We start from the raw sequence: 22,914 nt of genomic DNA, 5'->3' as shown, positions 1-22,914 counted from the left end.
GAAGGGAGCTTCTCCTTCTACCGGCTAGTACTATTAGCGACTCGAAGGGGGTACCATGGCTATATCATACCCGACGCTAAGTCATTAATGGAACAATCAATTGTCTTAACCTTTAGTTCACAACTGTGAACTCTACCATATCGGAAGCTGGTATCACCACCTCTGGCCGTCCATCATTATCGGGTGGACTTGTAATCACGCCGAATCCGATGACTGATACAATGGTATCTATATGATCTTCCTTTGTTCCCCAGTCCCACCAACTTAACCTGCATCCTTTGAACAGGTGTCGCAAGACCTCTCCATCTCGAGCATCTTCTGGTAGATCAATCATAGTCTCAAGCTCTCGCACTTCAGTCCAGGTCTCGTTGGGCTGTAGTGACATAAAACCGTCGCTTGTACCCACTGCGCACGGAACATCTTCTTCCTCGAACACAGCGTATCCGGCCGTAGAATAACTGCGCCAGGAGTTCCACTCTCCCGTTTCCGGACTACGCCGATAGAAGCAAGATGCCTTCCAAGCATACAAGTCATTGACTGAGAAGGTAATCGGTCGGGGGGTCTCGTCTCCTGATACCCCATGGTAGGTAAGCTTCCAGGTCAAAGGCCAGCTTTCCTGGGTTCTCCATGTCGGCGGTGCTTCGATCTCGAGGGTAAGAATCGGTACGCCTGGGGCACTTAGCTGATGTTAGCATTCTACTACTACACACAAAATGAGCAGAGAAGTACTCACAGAGTGTCAGGATCCACTTCGAGCACAGGAGAACTTGAACGCCTTGGCCGCGGTGGCGGCGCACTACCTTCGATCAATCTGAAAGAGCATCGTGCGCCTCCAGGCAGTGTCATCGGGGTCGAGTTCGCCTCCAGCTCCGTGATTTCCAACGTTTCTTTACTTGTATCCTTCGATCCCCAATCCCAAAAATGAACCTCACCTCCGGGCCAGAAGAGCTCGTATGTGATCCATTCACTTTTTATAACGGATCGAGATAGATTCTCGCCAAGAGGGATATCCCACGACACGGCTTCATCATCCGCACCCAAGTACCAGAGGTGAAGAGGGGTTGATTGCCGCGTTATTGGTGAGGAGCAATCTGACTCCACCTCCACCTCCATTAGGCCCTCACTGGGCGAGTCACGAAAGACCCTGAATCCTTCATCGGTGCTGGGGGACCAGTAGAAGTAGCATGGCTTGGATTCCTGATGCTCCTTGGATCTCGTGATAGTCACTGTAACGAGATTCAAATTCGAGCTTTCAGTATAGAAGTTTCCGGGTGCAGTTAGAGTTACCTCCAGCGCTGGAGTATGTGGGCTTTCCGATCCCTTATGTCAGTATCTTTCTGATGGGCTGTAATAATACGAGGGATACACACTGTCGGTCCGCATCGGAGAATTTTAGATACTGTTTCAAGGGGTCGTTCATGGTAACGGATATCTTGGTTGAGTAATTTAAAGCTATAAGCAAATCGCGTCGGGATAAGAAATGGAGTGTATAGAAGAAGATTGTCAGTGGACTTAGGTTACGGGGAACTGACGTCCTTATATGGAAGTGCTTGAGCGGGGTATCTTTGACACCACCAAGACGTAGTTAATTAGTTAGCCGAGCTAAGTCAGTACTGTAATAGTGATAACTTCATATTTCATTCTTGTTGCAGTTAGTTTTGCTGCTCTTATCTTAGTTGCTTGCTATAGAGGTGGTGTGTTTCAATACGCAGTAGACAATAAACGGCACTAGTATTTTTGCTGGGATGCGGTATTTCTTTACCCATCACGTGATTTGGGGCCAAGTTCTTTCTAACGCCTACTAACATGAAACCTCGCCTACCGTTTCTAAAACGAGCCATGACGTGTATCCTCCAACCCTAGGGAATGGAATATGCTTGACTGGTGAGTCCCTTCCATTCTATACATAGCACTCCCTACTCTACAATCTATCCGAAGCAGTCCTTCTCTCTGTCACGCGGACATCCAATGGCCCTCGTTCCCAGACCATGTACGACATCTGCTCCGCCCAGTTGGAGCTATGTGGCATGAGCTGCAGATCAAACCGAAAAAGTAGACGAGCAAGAATCAGACGCATTTCGGCATACGCCAGACTAAAAAAGCGTTGTCAGTCGACGACCTAGACATACAATCAGCTATGAAGACAAGGGAAAGTATACCTCTTTCCAATGCAATTCCGAGGTCCAACATGAAACACCTGGACTGACTGCAAGTTATCGTCCTTGTATGCTGGATCGCCCAACCATCTTTCCGGAATAAATTCGTCCGGGTTGCGAAAGTTCTTGGGTGACCTCGACGTTGCCCAGCTATGAACGGATACGGCGGCCTAGTTGGTCTTCAGTCAGTGCGCAGCTCTCATCTTCAATAATCAAAAGTAGAATGGACTATATTCAAGACGCACCCCGCCTGGAACCCATCGGCCAGCAATTCCAAACCCCTCCCCGGGCACCTGTCGTGGCAACCCCGAGGGAATTGGCGGATACAATCTCCATCCCTCCTCCAAACACGCAGTCAGGTACTTCAAGCCAGCCACGGACTGGATTGAGATCTCCTCCTCCATGCTGAAGGCTGTCTCAATCTCTTTTCTCAGCTTGCGCATCTTCTCGGGATTCTTCAGCAAGTAAAAAGTCACCGCCGCCAACGAGGTCGCACTAGTCTCACTCCCCGCCACAATCAACGTGGACGAGTTATTCGATAACTCGTCAAACGACAACTCCGGCGCCCCCGTCGACAAATACTGCATGAAGTCCTTGCGATCCGTCTCTCTGCCCAGTCGGCGCATCACCTTCTCGGTCGTCTTGGCGATATGCGCCAGTCGCTTGCGCGCCAGCTCCGCCGGCAGCAGGTACCACAGCAGAAGGGACTGCAAACATGGGAACCGCGCGCTGATCTGTATGAGCATGCTCGTTTTGAGAGCGAGGAAGATTAAGCGCACCCAGTCGTCATACGCGCCTCGTTTGAGACAACCGAAGGGCTCACCGAAGCCTAGGTCACCGATGATGTCGAAGGTGCAGAACTGTTTCCTTAACTGATTAACATGATAGAGAACAAGTAACAAGAGGGGGTTTTATTCGTTTTTCCGCTGCTGCGCGGAAACTCACATTGAACCAAGCGCTCATGTCCACCACTTCGCCCGCGCGCTGCCCCAACTGCTGCACGAACAAGTCCACATACCCCTTGATGATGGGTTCTTGCTCGCGGATTGACTTTTCTGCAAACGCGGGGGCCAGCTTCTTTCGGAAGCGGTTGTGGTCGTGGAAGCCTGCGGTGGTGATGCTCTTGTTGCCTGAAGCAAAGCCCGCATAGAAAGTGGGGTCTTTTCCCAGTTCGGGGAATTCAGTGCCAGTGGGACGCCCGCTGTAGATGGACGTCCAGGCACGCGGGTCAGTGTAGGAGAGTTCGTTGGGGGCATAGCGTACGACGGAGCCGTAATGGGCATGGAGGTGGCGCATGTCCTCGTGGAAGTTACCGCGGAGGAGAGCGTAGGCATACCAGAGGGGGAAGACAGCGGCGTATTTAGGGCCTGGGTAGTTGGAGAGCGGGTGGAAGTAGAGGTTGTATAGAGCGAGGGCAGTGAAATAGGTGGGGAGCTGGATGGTAGGGTTTAGTGGGGATTGATTAGACATGGTGTAGGTGAGAGACCAGGATGGAAGTGCAGTACTACATACCGCGATGAGAACTGGGCTAATCGCGTATAGGGGGTTGGACCACAATGATGCAGCGACATTACTTCCTAGCATATACAACCCATGCAAGCTGGAGACAGCCATGGTGCCTCCCCAAGGCTGTGACTTGCCCCGACAGGTTTTGTGGCAGGATCCAGCGTATTAGCTAGTAGCAATGAGTCCACAAAAGGAAAGGATGGGGCGGACGTATCACTCTCTCAAATAGGAAATTTGATTCTAATCATGTCTATACCATGATTTCCCAGCTGAAATAAGCATAACATCGAGGCCTTCATGGCCGGGCATTCTGCATTCGGTCTAGCCGCGGAGCCTCTCCGAAAGGGTTAGCCAGCATCGGGCCATCCCAGTACGGTAATAGGGCGCCCTGGTTGTGTTACCCTGACCTGATAAATGATATCCAGGGATGAAATGAATGACACAGTCATGAAAAGCTAGAAGGAAAAGCAAGTTCTGGCGTGGTATATGTATTCGGCTTTCGTGGACATAATCAACTAGTATACATTCAGTAATCCCGAACTGGGAGCTTGAGTAGTTACCGGTGACCCTAAAGCACCGCCGAATCAAGTAAAACTATATAACGAACAAGTAAGGATCCATCATCCCAAGACGGAATGAAATTATTCGGTCCGATCGCGCTCCGAAGTCAATATGTCCTTCTCCCAGTATCAAGATCAGGATGGTGCAGTCCAGTCAGCAGATCGAATTCCCTGGGATCCCAATTGCTCAATCTTCCCCTCCAGAAAGGACCTGCCTCATATACCTGGTGCTCCCAAAGATGCTGCGTGGGTATGGGGAGAGAATGATCAGGTAGGATACTTTCTTCAGTCGGTGCGAAATGGTTTCTGATTTCAATTAATTTATTACCAGATTGGACGGCTAAACTTGTTAACGCCCACACGTGTCAAAGATGCGGCCTCTTCAGAGATCAAGACTGGCCAAATGATCCGGCTAGAGTGGGTGATATTATATTACCTCTCCGCAGAACCGCTCATCCCAGTTCATTGACATGTACTTACTTATTATACCTGGGCTCCTATAGTCTTCCCCTAGGTGTACCCAACCCCCCTGCATTTGGTCGAGCAGGCTTTGTGCACAAGATCAAGCCCTTACAAGAAAACCTCATCTACGATGATCTGTACGAGTCATTGAACACACAGAGCGGCACGCAGTGGGATGGATTCCGGCATGTAAGTGAGAATCTCTTCTGTAGCAGTACTGTGTAGTTCAAGCTTTATTTCATCCCATTCTATTCCTTTCGTGAAGACCCCATCACTCAGTTTCTAACATAACTACTAGTTTTCACACCTTTCCTCGGGACTGTTTTATAACAGTGTACGTACATCATGTCCAACCACACCCAATCAATCAAACCAATCCCACTAAACAAAAGTGAAAAAACATAGACAACCGCCACCGACATCACAGGCTCGACCCCAACCCTAAACAACAGCATCCACCACTGGTCCGCCACCCACGGCGGCATCGCTGGCCGCTGCCTCCTCCTAGACTTCTACACCTACGCCCAGACCCATGGCCTCACCTACGACCCCTACCAAGGCAGCGCCATTTCCTTCACCGACCTCCAGGCCTGCGGCCACAGCCAGGGGATCAACATCCTACCCGTCTCCCAAGGCGGGGATATCTCCGTGGGCACGACCCTGATGATCCGCTCAGGGTTCGTGGCCAGGTATAATCAGATGTCTCCAGAGAATAGGGCCGATATTCTTCAGAACGAGAAAACTGAGTATGCGGGGCTCAAGCAGGAGGCGGCGATGCTGGACTGGCTGCATGATTGCTACTTCGCGGCGGTGGGAGGGGATGCGCCGGCGTTCGAGCGCTGGCCACCCCAGGAAGAGTACTTCCTACATGAGTATGTGTTGGCATTGTGGGGGATGCCGATTGGGGAAATGTGGGATCTGGAGCGCGTGGCTGCGTTGTGTCGCCAGTTGGGTAGGTGGACTTTCTTCATGACGAGTGCGCCGGCCAATGTCGAAGGTGAGTAAGTTACCGGAATCGCTGAATTTGCTGTGTTGGATGCAGGGTGTGTTTGCTAACTAGTTAATGGGTGTAGGTGGGGTTAGTTCGCAGGCGAATGCGATGGCGATTTTCTAAGGTTAAGGGTGGTGTTGTGGTGTGCGGATAAAACAGAGAGTGGTAGATCGTTGGTGTGTGTAGTAGGGGCTTTTCCTTCTACTTTACAATAGCTACGATATGAAATCCCATGCTTGTTGACTGTAATACGACAAAGAACCAATCAAGTAAACAGACCAAGTACTCATCAAAATCAACCTACCATATCTTCTCTCTTACGGTATTTCGAAAACCCTACTTCCTCAACCTGAACTCAATCACCCCCATCGTCCCCGGCAACCGAATAACCCTCACCACCTCATATCGCCCATCTGCCTTCAAGATCAAATCCCGAAAATCCTGCTCACTCCGCTGCTTACTGTTCGCAATCACCATCATCGCCACATCCACCTGACGAACGAGATGTTCCTCGCGCAGCGGCACCGTACCCCGAGCCGGCACAATGCTCTCATTGATCAGCACCGAGCACTCCGGGCGCGCCTCCAGAGCTGGTGCGAATTGCCGCAGCACGCGTACACAGTCGTCGTCGCCCCAATTATGCAAGCACGAGCGGATGTACCATGCCTTCACGTCCTCCGGGACGACCGGCTGTGGTTGGAAGAAGTCGTGCTGGCTGAATCCGACACGAGAGAGCAGACTCGGGTCGGCGTATTGGGAGTTTTCTGAAAACATGGTTTCCGAGATGTCTTGGACTGTGAAGGACCATGTTGGGAATTGCTGTTTGGATATTCAGTGTTTGGTTTGGTAGGCAGAGAGAGGGAGAAAGAGAGAGGAAGAAAGAGAGAGTATGGATGGGGGAGAAGGTAGAGACACAACTGGATAGATCAAGATCATACCTTGGCGAGTTCGAGGGCGACATGGCCGCTGCCCCCGCCCACGTCAATGAGTCGGCCTTCGGGGTGGCCACTAGTTTTGATCCATTCGACAAGGGCGGCGGAGGATCGATCCACTAAAAGGGTAATGTCAGAAGTATTGCAAGAGACAGCAAAGCATTGTGTGGGTGGCCGCGGTACGTACACTTGGCAATCCCCTCTTGAGCGAGGGCGAATCGAACCCCCTTTTCCGGGTTGTTCTCATACCACTCGTAAAAAGGGGTGCCCCAGCTGTATGTAATATAATCAGTTTGGTTGTGGCTTTGAAATCCATGTTTAAATTTTGGAGTGGTGCATGCCCTACCGATATTTGAACGGCGACAGATGACTCTCTTCGGCAGCCGGATACTCCTTGAAGTAATTTGATGTCTCGACGCTCGCTTTGTGCATCTCATCCAATCTACCATCCCGCCTTATCATCAGTAATAAAGCGGAAAACGATCTCTTTACGAAGGAGTTCACTCTAGAGAGAAGTGGGAGAGGGGGACATACTGCATCTCCACCTGTGCCCGCAACTCGCGATCCCGGACCAATACCTCCGAAAAGGCAGTATGGCGAAACACCCCATCATCGACCTCCTCCGCAATATTCAGCGTCGCCAGCAACCGTAGCATACGCGCTAACTTGGCCGGATCCAGTCGCACGCGCTCGCCGAGCTCTGACAGTGTCATGCAACCGCCGCCGAGCGGGATCTGGTCATACACCCTGTGCTCAAGCATGACTTGCAGCGCGGCCAGGTCGAAGTGACTGCCGAAAACCTCGCGGTGGAAGGTCAGAGGTCCTGCAACAAGGCGGGTGAGGCTGGTGGCCGCATCCACAAGTCGGGCTTTGGTGGTGTTGAGGTCTAGCGTGGGGTCTTGCCAGAGGGGGTGGTTTGTGGAGCTGGTAAAGGTGGGTTCGGGAACATTGTGCATGGTGAGTTTAATGATGATGGCTTGGGTGAGGGTGTTGATAGTCGTGGCAAGGGAGAGGAGGGTTGGCGCTGGGGTGGTCATTGTGGACGAGTAAACTTCTTCTGATGGGAAGACTGTTGGATTCGAAGGCAGGAATGTGGATGGGGGAATGTCGACTACTGTTCGGGGAGTAATGGGTATTATAGATACTTCTGTTGCTTGTCTGAATGGGTGATGGGCATATTGCGCATTCGGGATATTGTCGAAGTGGTAATGGCCGAAGGGGGGTCGGATGAAGAGGGCAAGTTCGGCGAAAGCAACAACAGGGATTCTACCTCTCATGCAGTTACGTAGTCGTGTTATTGTACTGCTTAAGTGACCGTTCTCTGAGAATCTATCTTTGACTCTCATTTGAGCAGGATACCTGTCGTTGGATACGGTTTTAGTTACGCAGTGTACAATCTAGGTTCATTCAGCTGCAGTAACCGTATCCAATTCGTTAATATGCCCAACAAAGTAGTCCCATTAATACACAGCGACACTACCATCCCAGTGGCCCATCGGTGTTGCTAAAGGTACCATTTGGTCCATCCTTATCCAAAGTTGCGAGGTGAACCGTCTGCAGTGCACCACTCTCCGGGGTGCCCCAGCCGCGGAAACGGTTGAAGTTGGTGGCGCAGAATCCCGGGTCGCTCGCGTTAACTTTCCATCCCTTGGGCCCATAAAGATTGGCGTAATGACAGGCGATCATATTGAGCGCCGCCTTGGAGCTGCGGTAGGCAGGGAATTGAAAGGCAGCAAATTGATCCTTGGGGTCCAACCGGCCGGTGCACGACCCCAAGGCTGAGGATACAAAGACAATCCGCGGCACAGCGGCCTTCTCCAGCAGAGGGATAAAGGCTTCCGTAGTGACGACTTGACCCGTGGTATTGATGTCAAAGCCCGCTTGCCAGGTTTGGCGGAGGGAGGTGCCTTCGGGCAAGCGGCCCTCGGTGATCACACCGGCGTTGTTGATGAGGACGTCCAATCGACCGAACTGGTCTGCCACCTGTTTGGCAGCCGACTGAATGGAGGTGTCATCGGTCACGTCGATGATCACTCCGTCGACGGTCAATCCTTGGCTTTTGAGCTTGGCAATAGCTTCTTCACCCTTGGCGGCATCGCGGTAGCCCATGAGCACGTGGTAGCCCGGGTGGTCGGTAGCCAGCTTTTTGGCGACCTCGAAGCCGAGCCCCTGGTTGGCGCCGGTGATAAGGACGATTGTGCTGTCAGGAGAAGCCATTTTGTGCAGCCTAGATGAAGAAAGGGTTGAGGCAATGTGAGACAGTCTTCTGAGGGCAGGAAAGGCGGGGAAGCGATTCATTGATTTGAAAAAGAATGTGGAAGAGGAGAAGGAGGGGAAGGGTCCTTCAAGGGGGGGGCTGATAGGGCAAGCAAATTCCAACGACTCGGGGAAGGCGAAAAAGGGCGTCGGCGAGGACGGAGCTATCGGCATTAACGACGAGCTATGCACAGTTAAAACCCGGTACTTTACCATCAAACATCACATCAATACAAAGAAGATGTAATCAAGGCCCCCCATAATCCAATACCCCGATTGCCTGACTCCGTCCCCGAACTCCCGCGGGCAACGTCAGCTTCAATCATCCAATTAGGACAAATACTGAGGTTAGCGCTTACTATCAATATTCCTATTATTGTAGGTTTCTGATCCATCAGCCCACCTGCTTTGTTTAACAAAAAAGCTTGTTGATGATAAAAGCTTCCCAAGCTTCCGTGATCAGGGTTCGAGCCTTTGATCCCTGATGGGTTCGGCTACTTTTACTTCACAGAGTACCACGACAGCACCTTCTGCCCCTCCCTTGCCTATGTCTGTCTCTGATTACTCTTCCCGGCTATTTCTCTTTTAGTTCAGCCCGTCGCTTCCGCTCACCACAACAGAAGGCAGTGTCAAACCCCCCTGCACTTTCAGTCCCCTACTAGTACTTTTCTCTTCCTTTACTCGAATTACGGGCCGGTCACTAGCCGCCACGCACTCCAGAATCAGGGCACAATGCATTAGCGCTGAGGTGAGTTTGAAAAAATCGTTAGCCAGAGCAAGGTTATTCTCATGTCCTTAGTTTTGAAAAGGAGAGAGAAGAAAATAATTACTTTGCATAGAGTTGAAGAGGGCGTTTGAAGGCCGAATTATTTGATTGATGGTGCTCGACCCATGATTGGGAAGGTCGCTATACCTAAATGCTCTTGATATTATCTACACATACATTATTTTTACGCGGATAGTCCGTCTATTCTATCAGTCCTCTAGCTTCACTCCAGGACAGAAGTGTTGGAGTATTCTGCATCATGTTTCCAAGAATGAATTGGCAGTATCTACTCGTAACTCGTAGGACCGTCGACAAATTAGAAGTTCAAACTGAAGACATTTATCTGCTCAACTTAAGTATCTACTCGGTATTCGCATAACCACCCCTCTGACACTCGACTCGGACCGAATAGAATTTCCAATGATGACAATCTTCACATTCTGCGGTTCGGGTCTGGCACCGTACCGCCCACAAAACATCATATCATATCACCGATTGCAAAATGGGACAAGACAAATTTACGAGCCCCCTACACACAAGCAATGGAGCAAGCAAGCTAGACTACAACGATAGGAGAAGCCTTGGCCTTGCTGGCACTTTCCGTGCCACTCATACGGTCCCAGTGCTCCGGGCCCTTGAACTTGCCGTGACGCTTCCCAGCTGCACGTCGCTCGATCCACTCCTTGCTCGTGAGCTCTTCCTCCACAACTCCATCTGCTAACGGTGGAATAACCCCACTGCCAGGCAGGCGCTTCAGCACTACATCGTCGCGCGGTCTGGAGAAGTAAATGAGGGAGTACCGATCCACGAGCTTCTGAGTGCCCAAGGGAGGGTCCACGCGGTGCACATTCGAGCGAAAGAGGCCGTTTGTGAACTTCACCAACGCATCGCCCAGATTGATGATCGCATGACCGGGTCGTGGCTGTACCCACGGCCATTCGTCCCAGTCGTTCTCGCCGTACTGACGGCCAGGCTCGACCACACGCAATCCCGACAGACGGTTGAAGAGAACCGTGATGCTGCCGAAGTCAGTGTGCTCACCCAGTGCGGTGCGGCGGTCCGTGTCTGGCTGAGGAGGAACCTTCAGGAACCGGACGTGGTCTCCGGACTCGGCGGAAAGTCGGTGCAAGTCGGCGAATGTGCCCTTTGGGAGGTCGAGGAGCGATTCCAGGGCGGCCAGGATGGTCAAAGCAACTTCATGGCAGCTCTGCGTGAAGGTCTGGAGGGTTTTTTGACTGTCAAGCAAGAGAGGCGGCTTGGGTACACTGTAGCCGGGCTGCATTATATCGTCTTTCCCGAGCTAAGAGTAGAGATGGCATGTGAGACAGTTGCTATTGTTCCTGGAATTACCTGTCGACTTACATTCCATACTTCCATGCGGTCTCGAGTGCCGTTACGGTCAATGACTGTTCCGCCAGGGGCAGTGTATCTGTGCATCTGGTGAGAGGTCTAAGAAGGTCACATAGGGCTATAGGGGCACGTACCCTAAAAACTGGCCCGTATCGTAAGGACGTTTCTCCTCGGCAGGCAGGTCAAAGACCTTCTTCTGCAGAGTGAAGGTCTCTTTGACGAGGTCGAGTAGCTGCTGGCCCTTCTCACTGTGGTCCAGCTTCAGGTAAAAGAACCCATAATGCTTGCAGGCCTCAAATAGACGCCTGGCTTCGTCAGAATCAGGGCCATTGACTAGTTTATCGTAGTCGATGACTTCAAGTTGCGCTAGGTTGAGGCCCTCGGGAAACGGAGGTTCTTCTTGGAAGGCTTGTTTGTCCATATTATGTGACAATCTTTAATATGGTTTCAAAGATAAGAAATCCACAGTACCATAAGGGCATGTGATAAGAGTTTCTTATTGTTTCGCTTGGACTGAACGCTTCTTAAAAGTGAGACAGATTGTCTGACATGCCTTGATTCGCTATGCACATCCGCAGGTTTAGGGGTTTGCCGTATGGGGCTTTGTCCGGTCACATCCAGAGTAGGAAGGACCGAGGGCCGGTGAAATCGAAGACATTTGTTGCATTGCGTCGTACGGCCATGTGCGGAAATTGAAATAGATCAACATTCCCATATCTTCTTTAAAATGGAGGAAACGGGAACAGATTTTCTCATGTTTAGATAGTGCATCACGGTGCCATGTACCCTCTCCAGGTATGTATTGATATCGAAAGCCAACAAGATGGCTTCGTGAAAGTAGTATAGGTGGAGAAAAAATTCCAGGCACTCCGTATAACCCTACCTATTTTTATTAGACAAGACATGAGTGTTTTCCGATACAAGCCACCAAAAGGTTGTACAGGAGGCTGCAGCAACTGGTATTGAGACTGAGAGCCCAAGTGGGAGACTAAATGAATAAAACTACCTGGGAAGACACTGATGCTTTTATTGAGTGCGTTTTACTTCAGAGAGAGATTTTAGAAAACATTTGCGGCCGCCAGAGCTGTTTAAGGTTGCTACTTAACATATTGCTTCTCATTCAGCGAAGACTAAGTCACAGGTCAGTAGACAAATTTCAAGTTCATCGAATGATTCAATCAAACTTCAAGCATCGTTCCACCGTGAATTGGTAGTTAGTATTGACTCTATGTTTAAGGTAGATCACAATGCAAATATGTTGACATCGGGTTGCAGTACTGCAGCAACCCCTGTTCAACGAACTCAACTCCAAGGCCGCTCTCCTTGTACCCGCCAAAGACACCCTCAAACGAAGGCCTTGCAAAACTGTTAATATGTACGCTTCTAACGTCCACTCTGTCTCCAATTCGTCGGGCTCGCATTACGTCAAGGGACCAAATGTGAAAACCCTGGATGTGATAACTTCGTTGATGGAGGCCATTGTTGTGCTTCAGCCACCTCACCTGGTCCTTGAGGTGGTTTGGTATTGGATGGAAGAGTGATTGTATAATATATTTAATGCCGGCTTTCAAATCTGTCCAGCACATCAAGCTAGTCGGTAATTGTTATAGCTCTATGCATATATTTACTTGAATATAGTATCTTACGGGTATCCACTACGACTAGTTAGTTAGGATAATTTCACAGCGAACATTTACTTCAAGGGATAATTATTTGTAAATACATTAATTTGGCCATTATCTCTCTTGCACTCCAGTACGGGCCGTTTATCGGCTAAGCCTAATAAGGCTCGGGCCGAGCAGAAAGGGAAAGTCCGATTCTATTTTGCTCAACCAATTTCTGCATTATTATGCCATTCAATGTTATGCCAATTTATGCCCTGACCCGTAATCTTTGCTTTGAATGCGTGTTAGCCCAAGTCTCAGAAATGACACCGCGTTGTGAGGAGTTACACTATGCTCGTAATCTAAATCCAAATACTTATCACTATCAGCGCATGTCTACTGGAAGCGTAGACAAAAGTGCCTGTGAGTCTAAGGTTATGGAAAAATTCTGTCATGTCTTCTCTCTCTGCCTCAAGGGTGTATGAACAGCATGTGCGCTAAAAAGAGAAGCCTGGCAAAGTAATCAATCATCTGTTTCTTCGTCACGTCTTAGAACTACTAGTGAGTTCAAATGGTCAAACCGCATCCCAAGGAAAAGCTTCAAATGGATACCGAGGTAGCTGTGCGCTCACTGATCCGAAGAAACTGCTTAGCAAAGACCATGATGGCCAAGTTATTCGCCTCCCAAGGATTGTTGCGATCTACGATGTCAATCGTAAAGTCACGGAACAGCTGCGCTTCAAGTTAGACCGACTGAAATTCCAGGGTGAAGGGCACACAGAAGGAAGAAGTATGAGACAAGCAGGGCCGACCACATACCTGGCAGCACAGTTTTTGAGTCTCCAGCTGAGCGATGTTCTTCCCCAAACATACGCGTGACCCATACCCAAAACTCATAAGATACTTGTCCATCTCTTTTGATCGTGCCTCATCCTCCAACCATCTCTCAGGCCGGAACAAGTGCGCATCGTGGCCATAGATCTTCGTGTCACGATGAACCACATATGGGTTGGCGCCCATTTCCGTTCCGCCGGGGATATACGTATCATTCAGCACCTTGATCCCATCCTTGGCTATGTAGCGGGGCATGATCATGGGGGTGGAAGGCGAGTAGCGCAGCGTTTCCTTGACACAGGCCATGAAGTAGGGCATCGCATTGGTCTCGTCATATTTGACCACTGGGTTCGACAGCAGGCCTTTTCGCTCGTACGTGGTAATCTCTTCCATCAGGGAGTGGTAGATCTGTGGGTTTTGCACTACATAGTTCACGAAGGGGCAGATGAAGGCGGAGGTAGTATCCGACGCGGCGACCATGAGCACAAAGCATTCGGTCTTGATCTCTTCGATGGTCATGAGGCTGCCATCCTCGTTGCGGGCTTTGAGCAGACTATGCTCATTCGAAGTAGGATAACAGATGGTTAGCGCCTTCATGAGCCGAGAAGGCAGGGAGATGAAGGGCACCTACTTGGAGAGGAAATCATCGTATCCTTCGGCGAATCGGTCTTTAAGTCGATGCTCAAGCATGTCATCTCGAAACTGGTTGCACCTCATTAGCAAGGTAAAACTATATTGTTTGCATGCGCCCAATTTCCTCGTGCCCCTCTCACCTTCATGATCTGCCCCGTCCCAGTACTATCCCCGGGCTTTGGCATCAGATACTTTTTGAACAAGGGGTTCTGAAAAATCGGATTAGCCAGCCACGGCAACGCCGCGATGAAACCCGCCAACGGCGCCATATCGTGGAAATGATGGATTAGCCCTCCAATGTCGCGCGTCTCCCGCACAAAGCCGACCGGAGAGCCGAATGCCAGCTGTGTCACTAGGTCATAGACGAACCACTGCGCATACTCGGCGAAATCCAGCGGGTCGCCGGTTTTGGCATGCTTGGTGCGTAGGGTGGAACAGAACTCAAGAATGCGAACATCCATGTCGGACTCCAGGCGGCGTAGGTTGGACATAGAAAATGACGGAGCGATGCGTTTGCGCTTGGCCGCATGGTCCTCGTGTTTGAGGGTTTGGAATGGTGGCGGGATGTCGCCAAGGATGCCAGTGCTGTAGAACTCGGTCTTATCGGCGCGACGATGGTAGACCACGGGGAGGAGGAGAGGGTCGCTGAAGGCCAGGAGATTGGGCGCTACTCGGACGATAGGGCCTATTCGTTGATACATATTAGTGACACTGAGCACTGTACTACATTATGGTAGTGGTAGTTTCAGACCATATTTCTTGTGCATTTCAATACCACGAGTGTGAGCATCCTTTTGCGCCACAATGTACAGCTTATAGAAATCCGTGAGACTTCCCCAGATCGGCCCAGGAAAGTTACGAAGAGGGTGAAAGTAGCGATTGTACATTAAGCGAAGAACAACGTAGGATCCGAATAGGGTGAAAAGGATCCTTGAGGCGTCGCATAGGCTAATCTGGCCAATCTGGCCCAGAGAAAAATAGTCCTGCATCCTGAGCGCTACCATGGTAGTGTCTGCGAGCGAAACGTGTAGTCTATTCCTCTCAGGTACTAACATCGAGATGTCTGCTTGATATAGTACACTTTGATTTGTGCCGGCCATCGTCCCATTACGGAAAGCCCCGACGACGGATTAGTGCATGCCGATCTGCACGGCTATACTAGGCATCATCCTGCGGTTAGCTGCGAGCAAACTTCTACACTGTTCAGCTCTGATCCAAATCATACAAACCTAGAATGGAGACCAACAAACTCCGTGACGCACTGTCAGTCAAGCGCTTATCTTCTCATACCTACGAAAAATATTTCGAGTCAGCGTATGCAAATGGACAGGGTGATAATCTCCCGATCATCAGAAGGCAAATAACACAGGCTGACCAGCTCTATAGCGGCCCATGGCGGCTTTATCGCGGCACTCTTTGCAGAGGCAGCACGAGTGCATTCAAGCGACTGGGATGTTCGTAAACCTTTGACCCTACAAAACCTGCATGTGGAGTATGTGCGGCGCGTTGCGATCCATACAACTGGGCTCTTTGAAGTAGAAGAAATACAAAAGGGGACCCTTACCAGCCTGCTTCATATACGACTAGTACAGGATGGCCAAGTCCGAGCATTGTGCTACGCACGGTAGGACAATACCGATGTATAGACGAGGAGATGCTGATGTTAGACAAAACTAGATACGGTCCTTGGAATAAAACTCCGGCGATTGCTCTGGACCCCGAGATTGAGCGAAGGCAAGCTGAGCCAGTTCCTCGAATGGTCATCGACGACGCAGATAGTGTTCAAGATGAGTCGTGGATTCGGTGTAGAATCAGCCACGACCCCTACTCACGCGTCAGAACTCATTTCGACTACATTCTTCCGCGAAATTCTCGACTTGGCGAGACCAAGGTTGTGGAATGGATAGGTCCTCGGATTGCTCACGACCGTCTGACAAATGAATGTATTCCGATGATCAGTGACCTTTGGCCACAGATTCCGGATAATTTTAAAGCGGAACGAGGGCAGCCGTCGCCCTACAGTGCGGTTGGAATGGTGAACCGGATGATGGAGGTGGAGGACAAAAAGGTCGGCATGATGTTGACTAAAGAGGACGCAGACACGTGGGTGACTGCTTGGTATCCCACAATGACACTAGAACTACAGCTGCACAAGCCATTGCCAGCCGAAGGCGTTAGATGGTTATTTCAAGAGGCCCGTTCCCAGCAGCTTACATCAAAGAAAATGGATGTTGAGCTTCGGATTAGCGATGTTGAGGGTGATTTGGTGGCGATAGGCCAGTTATCGGTGCTCGTTGTACCCAAGGAGAGAAACGGCGGACGGGCAGAGAAAATTTAACGAATATTTAGATACGGACATTATATATTGTCACTATGATTCAACCTTACTCATCACTCTCGTAAACCTAACACAACTTCTATGAGAAAATAATGGCCCCGACAAAGATGTCCTGGCTTAGAGCTTCGAGGATCTCCCAGCCTCCGCTGCCATCTTTCTGAGCTCCCTTCTGAGTATCTTTCCACTACCACTTTTCGGAATAGTGGACACATATACCACCCCACCCCTGAGTTGCTTATGGGCGGCTAATCGAGAGCTCACAAAGCTCAGGATCTCTGATCCAGGGATTTGGGCGCGATCCGCAACCACATATGCCCGCGGCAACTCGTTTCCAGACTCCGAATCGGTCACACCAACCACCGCCGCATCCTGGATCAAAGGGTGGGACAATAGCAGACCCTCAATCTCAGCGGGTGCGACTTGAAGACCCTTGTACTTGATGAGCTCCTATACCGAGCACGAGAGTCAGTAGAGATAATACTTCGCTGGTTGTAACGGTCAACCTACCTTCTTCCGATCAACAATATACAACAGTTGTCCTCGTTGCTGGCCGATATCGCCAGTCTTGTACCAAGCACCGTCCTGGGTAAAGCTGTTTTGAGTGGCTTCTGGATTTTCGTGGTAGCCTTGCATTACAGTTGGTCCGGAGATTAATAGCTCTCCTTCTTCGCCATCGCCCACGTCCCTCTCGTCATCGTCCACGATACGGAGACGGCAGTTGGGCATTAGGGCTCCCACACTGCCAGAGTTGTCGTTCAAGCTGCCGTCCCAGGGGAGCATTGTCACGCCTCCGGAGGTTTCCGTTAGCCCCCAAGTTTGTGTTATGAGGCATCCGAGACGTTTCTCAGCTGCTGCTTGCAACTGTGGCCCCAGAGGTGCGGCCCCTGACAAGGCGCGTTGTAGACTTTGGAACTGGTCCGTGACGTGTGGCGACTTCGCGATCATGAGATAGATCGGCGGGACTGTGAAGAACTCGGTGATCTGGTACCTTTTGTTGTATTCGAGGAATTTCGAAAAGTCAAACCTCCGCATCCAGTACACCTTAACACCAGAGATGGCGGCGATGGTGAAATAACCCTGACAGCCACCGATATGAGCTGTGGGTAAATGTGCCAGCGTCGTACCGCGATAGACGTAGCTAGGCTCGCTGTGGCGTCTCTGAATAATGTATTCTCGATCTAGCATGGACGGAAGAAGTGAGGAGGAGACCAGATTCTGGTGAGACAATCGCACCCCTATTTGCCAGAAGAATAAGTGAGCCCTTGAACCGGTCTTTCAAATTAACGATATAGGGTGGATCGACGCTCGTGAACGCACCCTTCGGAAGCCCGGTCGTTCCGCTGCTGTACAGCAGACATATCGTCCGATTCTTAAGGGTTTCAGGATCTTCAATTCGTTCCCAATCCAGCCTTTGGTCTGAACTCCAAGGTTCTTGGAGGTAGTTGCGATCAGTGGCTGCACATCTGAGTTCTCTCCGATGTCCCATGCTCTGCAATATAAGCACGCGACTCAGGGAGATACCACAATCCTTAGCGGCAGCAATGGCAACATCAAAGCAGTCTTCGCTGGCGAGCAAAATATTACTCTTTGCCCGCTTGATCTGAGCAGCTAACTCCGATGCAGTACATGTAAACGATGCGGAAGAATAAACGCCCCCGGCAGCGATGACTCCATAGAACAGCACTGGCAACATGACCTGTCCGGAGGAAATGACGGTTACCACATCCGTGAATGGTGTACGGCCGACGCCAAAGTCATGTCGGAGATGGTATGCGACGCGCTTGGTAAGGATTCGTGCCTGGCCCTTTGTGATCTGGTTGCTTGGATCGTCCGCCTCGGCATGGAGGATGGTGTCTTCCTCGGTCCAGGAAATGGGAGAGTCTGCGTATCTCAGCAAAAAAGAAATCTCACTTCTCTGATGATCATCATTGTTGTGTTCATACCAAATATCACCGACAACAAATCGAGTTGCGGGAGGTTGTAATCCTTCCGGGGCAAATACACGGCCATGTTACGCCTTTGTTTTGCCTATCGTTGTTGTATAGTCAAGGTACAAGTGTGTAGACGCATTCGCAGGGACAAATGATCATATAGCCCCCATGAATATGAATGAGTAGTCTTACATGCAGCTGGTGTCTCAGCCCCTGGCCGATGCACCAACTGAGTGACCACCACAATCAATGCCGGCCCTAATGGTCATTCCTATTTCGGCCAGCCCCGAACTCCCCAGGATGCAACTAAACCCCAAATCTTAAACTCCGAAGCTTCGCCCCCTCTATTGTGCCTTGTTTCAGCTGTCACGTCTCAGTGGCAAACTACAGGCTTCAAGCTTCTAGCGTGTTTCAGAGAAGGGAGCTGATGGTGGGAGCCTAATCAATGTTGGTGATTGACCATGTGCACCGCCGCTCCCTAACTCCTGTTCATGACCGGAAGAACATGTCAGATAAGCTGGTAGATTACCTCGACTGGAATAATACTAAGGACTCAAAATAGAAGTCGTAAGCAGTCGTAGACGTACTATAAGATAAAAGAATGCGATCGGGGGTACTTGTACATTGAACTATGTTGTCCCATCTTCTCGAAAAGGTTCCGGTCCCAGTGTATCAAAGCCTAGCATTTTCCAACCATGGCCTTGAATCCGACCCGAGAGAGTCCCAATATTGATCCTCAGTCAGACGAAAACAGCATCGCTCTAGAAGCAAAAAGGGGTATATCCACTCCAACAGGCGAAGCGACACCGCCCTCGCAAGCAGCGTCGAGTGCATACCTTGTACCCAACAATGAGTCTAGCAGGCACATTCTCGAGTTCTGCGTTGACTTCCGCGATGACGACCCTGAGAACCCCAAAAACTGGAAAACTTGGTACCAGGTCTGCGCGATCATGGCCATCACATACACTGCATGGGCCACGGTCCTTTATTCGACATGCTACTCCAGCGGCATTACGGGGATGATGGTCGAGCTGGGTATTGCCAGCGAAACGGTCGCCAACCTGGGTATTTCGCTCTACCTGATTGGGTGGTCGATCGGGGCGCTTGTTCTCGCTCCATTGAGTGAGACATTTGGACGGCGACCGGTGTACTTTGTTTCCTTACTGGTCTATGTAGGGCTAATTCCAGCCGCTGCTATGGCAAACTCGTTTGCTGTCGTCCTGGTGGCGCGCGTCTTGGGGTGAGTCTTGTGTTTCCATTTTGCAGGACTGGGAAAGCTTATGTCGATCGATTAGGTCTATTTTCGGTGGAGTGATGATCACCCTTGCGCCGGGGAGCCTGGTCGATATTGTGCCAAGTTCGCGACTGGCGCTGGCAATGTCAGTATATTCCATTGGTCCATTGAATGGACCAGTAACTGGACCGATTATAGTAAGATGTTCCCACGTAAGCACAGGGAACAAGGTGCTAACAAGCAGATTGTTTGTCTAGGGTGGATTCGTCTACGAGCGCTGGGGCTGGCGAGGCATCAACTGGTTTATTATGATCATTTCCGGGGTGGGATGGCTGCTGATGAGCTGCATCAAAGAGACGTACCAGCCCATCATCCTGCGTCGACGCGCAGCCGCTAAGCGTCAGTCCACCGGTGATCTGCGCTGGTGGTCGAAGCACGATGAGACAGTCCCCCTCCAGCAACGCCTTCCCACGGCCATTTGGCGGCCCATCCAACTGTGCATCACCGAACCCGTGTTGTGGTTCTGGAATCTGTACATCGCCGTCATCTACGCTGTTCTCTACCTCTGTTTCATCGCCTACCCCATCGTCTTCTCCGACCTCCGGCACTGGTCCCCCGAGATCTCCGGCCTTGCCTTCGTGGGAGTACTGATCGGCAATACGCTGACGGTCTTATGTGAGCCCATGCTGCGACGACTAATCAATCGACATCCAGTCGATGCGCGAACAGGCAAACGCGCTCCGGAGTCGGCAGTCTCCGTCATCATCATCGCTGCCGTGCTGGCTCCAGTCGGGCAATTGATCTTCGCGCTGACATCCCTTCCCACCTCGATTCCTTGGATCGCGTCCATCATCGGCGGCGTCCTCTTCGGGTTTGGCAATACGGTCATCTTCACCTACGGCACGAACTATGTGGCAGCATCGTATGGGATATTTGCCTCGTCGGCTCTAGTGTCCAACGTCGTCTGCCGGTCGCTGCTGGCGGCAGGCTTGGTCGAGGCCGGCGAGCGGTTCTACCATGCATTGAGTCCACGCTTGGCTGGGATTGTGCTGGCTGCCTTGGAATTCGGGCTGATCCCAATCCCGGTGTTGTTCTATATCTGGGGACACAAGGCGCGGGTGCGGAGTCGGGCATTGAAGAGATTGACCACAGAGTCTGCATAAGCCACATCATCTGTCTATGAGTTTGATTGCTTTTTTTGTATATAACTCCTATTACCTCTATGGACTAGACTTTCCGCGAGATCTGGTAGTATTCTGAGACATTTGTCTCCACGATTTCTCTAATTGTGTGGCATCTTCGAAGATCACCTATCTAAACGCATCACACGTCCCACAGGAAAGCACTTATTCCTTCCTCTCAGCATATTCACCAGCCAAATCGCCCAAATCCTCCGTCATCTGCACCCCATTAACCGAATATGGCAAGCAATCCAACAAAATAAACACCACGCGAGCGGGCTTCGTATCGGACACGTTCCGCCACTTGTGCATTGTAGCCCGCTGCACCGAGATATCGCCCGGTTTCATGATCTTGGACTCGCCACTATCCAGATTAATCTCCACTTCGCCCTCAATCACAATGCCATAGTCCAGGGAGACGGCGCGGTGCATGGGCGATTCGACGCCGGGAGCAAAGTCGATGAGACGGACGACTGAGCCATTGGGGATGTGCAGGGGAGGCTGTTTCGTGATATTAGGAAAGGGAGTGATTAATGGGGCTGTGAGGGTAAGAGAGAAGGAAATACCTCATTTTCTTTGGCGAACTTGACGTCCGCGTCATCGGTCATGTCTACGGGGTTGCCCTTGGTGCTGTAGATGATGTTGGCTACGCCCTTGCCGCGGACCATGATCTTGTGGTGGTCACCGTGGTCCTCGGTGATAAACACGCCTTTGCCCTCGGAATTGTGGGACGTGATGAGCCGCTTCGAGGCGCGGAGGCCGTCAGCTGGGAATTGGGTGATAGGGCCGGTGTCTTCCATGGTGGTTGGTAGTGGTAGTAATAGTAGTAGTTGTTGATAGAGATACGAACGCAGAGAGAGGAGATAGCAATGAAGGGTGAATGGGACTAATGGATGAACACGATACTGATACTATCGAGGTACTATATATGTTTATAGACACTGACTTCAAGTCTGCAGCTGCAGAGTAGCCCCTCCATCGACCATCCAGCCTGCCCCGGTGACGAAACTCGCCCGCGGACTACTCATGAACATCAGCACATCGGAGACTTCCTCCTTCGTCGCAATCCGACCCATCGGCACCACTCGACTCATCACAAATGCCAAATTCGGATCGCCCGCCACCGCTCGCTCGATCATCGGAGTTTCCACCCACGAGGGGCAAATCGAATTGACTCGGATCCCGTATGGAGCTAAATCCAGGGCTGGTTTTAATTTTCTCACCGTCAGTTTCCTAAATGAGGAAGAGAGAAAGAATTGAGCGTGGGACGCACCGGCATTGCGAGTAATTCCCATCACCGCATGTTTGGAGGCCGTATACTGAACGATATTGGGCGTCGCCACATACGAATTACTCGATCCCAGATTGATGATCACGCCCCGACCACAGCTCCGGGCGGGAGTGGACGTACGCAACGAGAAGTGCCGAGCTTCTTGCTGCTTCATCTGGGCGCTCACGGCGCGGACGCAGAGTAAAGTGCCTTTGACGTTGACGTCCATGAAGCGCTCGAACTCTCGCACTGACGCCTTGGAAATCTCTGCTGGCTGCTCGACACCAACCTAGAAGGGTTGAACAAATAGTCAGCTGAAGATAGCAAAGATTATGCTGTATATATTCTTGGGATGACGGGCGTCACTTGTCACTCACCCCTGCGCTGTTGACGGAGTAGTCAATGCGGCCAAAGGCCATGACGACTGTGTCAACCATCTCCTGGACACTGTCTGGATCACGGACATTAACCTCAATGGTCAATGCTCGGTAGTCGGGGTTCGTAGCGAGTAATTTGCTTTCTTCGGCGGCGGCTGTCGCTGCGACGGGATCCAGATCGGCGAATGCCACACCGGCTGCGCCTTCAATGGCATAGGCAATGGCACAGTCGCGGCCAATGCCACTACCTATTAGTGATAGCGGTATATGTATCAGTTGTTGAACACTATGTATCTGTGTATTTGCTTGTCAGCGCCTACCTGCTCCCGTCACGAGTGCAAATCCGTCAATGTTCATCTTTGCCAAATGATTACTGATTCTGTTCTGGGTGGAAGGTGTACGAATGTTTACAGTTATACGATGAGCAGAGTATCAGGATTAGATATAACTATGGCGATGTATAAACATGTTCGGTGAAGTCATAAAGAAGATCTGGCTATCTCCGACGAAATTCAATATCGGGGTTCGCTCCT

The 22,914-nt window shown here is 50.9% G+C and overlaps 12 protein-coding genes across 12 annotated transcripts; 3 read left to right on the top strand and 9 right to left on the bottom strand.

The window, feature by feature from the left end:
- Window positions 1-112: 112 nt before the first annotated feature.
- Window positions 113-1,420, bottom strand: BO79DRAFT_243546 (uncharacterized protein; the record flags this gene model as incomplete). Its single annotated transcript, XM_025685298.1, has 4 exons — window positions 113-677; window positions 734-1,226; window positions 1,288-1,295; window positions 1,371-1,420. The coding sequence occupies 4 exons, from the start codon at window positions 1,418-1,420 to the stop codon at window positions 113-115; spliced, it is 1,116 nt and encodes a 371-aa protein (XP_025542766.1).
- Window positions 1,421-1,921: 501 nt separating this feature from the next.
- BO79DRAFT_235845 (cytochrome P450) lies at window positions 1,922-3,626 on the bottom strand (the record flags this gene model as incomplete). The annotated part of the gene is made up of 4 exons (XM_025684525.1): window positions 1,922-2,093; window positions 2,160-2,326; window positions 2,402-3,028; window positions 3,102-3,626. 4 exons carry the CDS (start codon window positions 3,624-3,626, stop codon window positions 1,922-1,924), a joined length of 1,491 nt encoding a protein of 496 aa, XP_025542765.1.
- A 708-nt stretch (window positions 3,627-4,334) lies between these two features.
- On the top strand, window positions 4,335-5,798 carry BO79DRAFT_278626 (uncharacterized protein; the record flags this gene model as incomplete). Its single annotated transcript, XM_025687923.1, has 6 exons — window positions 4,335-4,493; window positions 4,554-4,639; window positions 4,726-4,873; window positions 4,983-5,018; window positions 5,090-5,681; window positions 5,758-5,798. 6 exons carry the CDS (start codon window positions 4,335-4,337, stop codon window positions 5,796-5,798), a joined length of 1,062 nt encoding a protein of 353 aa, XP_025542764.1.
- Window positions 5,799-6,011: 213 nt separating this feature from the next.
- Window positions 6,012-7,644, bottom strand: BO79DRAFT_225738 (sterigmatocystin 8-O-methyltransferase precursor; the record flags this gene model as incomplete). The annotated part of the gene is made up of 5 exons (XM_025683755.1): window positions 6,012-6,494; window positions 6,614-6,726; window positions 6,795-6,880; window positions 6,954-7,061; window positions 7,142-7,644. The coding sequence occupies 5 exons, from the start codon at window positions 7,642-7,644 to the stop codon at window positions 6,012-6,014; spliced, it is 1,293 nt and encodes a 430-aa protein (XP_025542763.1).
- Window positions 7,645-8,027: 383 nt separating this feature from the next.
- BO79DRAFT_207624 (carbonyl reductase) lies at window positions 8,028-8,900 on the bottom strand. Its single transcript, XM_025682217.1, has one exon. The coding sequence runs from the start codon at window positions 8,822-8,824 to the stop codon at window positions 8,084-8,086; it is 741 nt and encodes a 246-aa protein (XP_025542762.1). The 5' UTR covers window positions 8,825-8,900; the 3' UTR covers window positions 8,028-8,083.
- A 1,285-nt stretch (window positions 8,901-10,185) lies between these two features.
- Window positions 10,186-11,400, bottom strand: BO79DRAFT_214873 (1-aminocyclopropane-1-carboxylate oxidase; the record flags this gene model as incomplete). Its single annotated transcript, XM_025683250.1, has 3 exons — window positions 10,186-10,929; window positions 10,992-11,058; window positions 11,114-11,400. The coding sequence occupies 3 exons, from the start codon at window positions 11,398-11,400 to the stop codon at window positions 10,186-10,188; spliced, it is 1,098 nt and encodes a 365-aa protein (XP_025542761.1).
- A 1,783-nt stretch (window positions 11,401-13,183) lies between these two features.
- Window positions 13,184-15,039, bottom strand: BO79DRAFT_251996 (cytochrome P450; the record flags this gene model as incomplete). Its single annotated transcript, XM_025685895.1, has 5 exons — window positions 13,184-13,315; window positions 13,403-13,970; window positions 14,049-14,119; window positions 14,191-14,735; window positions 14,802-15,039. 5 exons carry the CDS (start codon window positions 15,037-15,039, stop codon window positions 13,184-13,186), a joined length of 1,554 nt encoding a protein of 517 aa, XP_025542760.1.
- Window positions 15,040-15,284: 245 nt separating this feature from the next.
- On the top strand, window positions 15,285-16,433 carry BO79DRAFT_278623 (thioesterase family protein; the record flags this gene model as incomplete). Its single annotated transcript, XM_025687922.1, has 3 exons — window positions 15,285-15,381; window positions 15,437-15,674; window positions 15,728-16,433. 3 exons carry the CDS (start codon window positions 15,285-15,287, stop codon window positions 16,386-16,388), a joined length of 996 nt encoding a protein of 331 aa, XP_025542759.1. The 3' UTR covers window positions 16,389-16,433.
- Window positions 16,434-16,467: 34 nt separating this feature from the next.
- BO79DRAFT_225733 (AMP dependent ligase/synthetase) lies at window positions 16,468-18,398 on the bottom strand (the record flags this gene model as incomplete). Its single annotated transcript, XM_025683754.1, has 5 exons — window positions 16,468-16,572; window positions 16,650-16,835; window positions 16,896-17,623; window positions 17,706-18,269; window positions 18,332-18,398. 5 exons carry the CDS (start codon window positions 18,396-18,398, stop codon window positions 16,468-16,470), a joined length of 1,650 nt encoding a protein of 549 aa, XP_025542758.1.
- A 567-nt stretch (window positions 18,399-18,965) lies between these two features.
- Window positions 18,966-20,716, top strand: BO79DRAFT_278621 (major facilitator superfamily transporter; the record flags this gene model as incomplete). The annotated part of the gene is made up of 3 exons (XM_025687921.1): window positions 18,966-19,559; window positions 19,615-19,750; window positions 19,811-20,716. Exons 1-3 carry the CDS (start codon window positions 19,015-19,017, stop codon window positions 20,714-20,716), a joined length of 1,587 nt encoding a protein of 528 aa, XP_025542757.1. The 5' UTR covers window positions 18,966-19,014.
- Window positions 20,717-20,899: 183 nt separating this feature from the next.
- On the bottom strand, window positions 20,900-21,534 carry BO79DRAFT_251992 (cupin domain-containing protein; the record flags this gene model as incomplete). The annotated part of the gene is made up of 2 exons (XM_025685894.1): window positions 20,900-21,235; window positions 21,301-21,534. 2 exons carry the CDS (start codon window positions 21,532-21,534, stop codon window positions 20,900-20,902), a joined length of 570 nt encoding a protein of 189 aa, XP_025542756.1.
- A 147-nt stretch (window positions 21,535-21,681) lies between these two features.
- BO79DRAFT_225730 (SDR family NAD(P)-dependent oxidoreductase) lies at window positions 21,682-22,738 on the bottom strand (the record flags this gene model as incomplete). The annotated part of the gene is made up of 5 exons (XM_025683753.1): window positions 21,682-21,754; window positions 21,807-21,938; window positions 22,004-22,293; window positions 22,382-22,629; window positions 22,702-22,738. 5 exons carry the CDS (start codon window positions 22,736-22,738, stop codon window positions 21,682-21,684), a joined length of 780 nt encoding a protein of 259 aa, XP_025542755.1.
- Between the last annotated feature and the right edge of the window lie 176 nt (window positions 22,739-22,914).

This window comes from Aspergillus costaricaensis (assembly GCF_003184835.1).
Source record: "Aspergillus costaricaensis CBS 115574 unplaced genomic scaffold BO79scaffold_6, whole genome shotgun sequence".
In the NCBI taxonomy this organism is placed as follows: domain Eukaryota; kingdom Fungi; phylum Ascomycota; class Eurotiomycetes; order Eurotiales; family Aspergillaceae; genus Aspergillus; species Aspergillus costaricensis.
The sequence above is the reverse complement of the archived record's forward strand: the minus strand, read 5'-3'. Positions and strand labels throughout refer to the sequence as shown.

Bases quoted from the DNA above. Each gene is read 5' to 3' on its own strand.
- BO79DRAFT_207624 (XM_025682217.1), bottom strand. From the start codon at position 8,824: ATGGCTTCTCCTGACAGCACAATCGTCCTTATCACCGGCGCCAACCAG.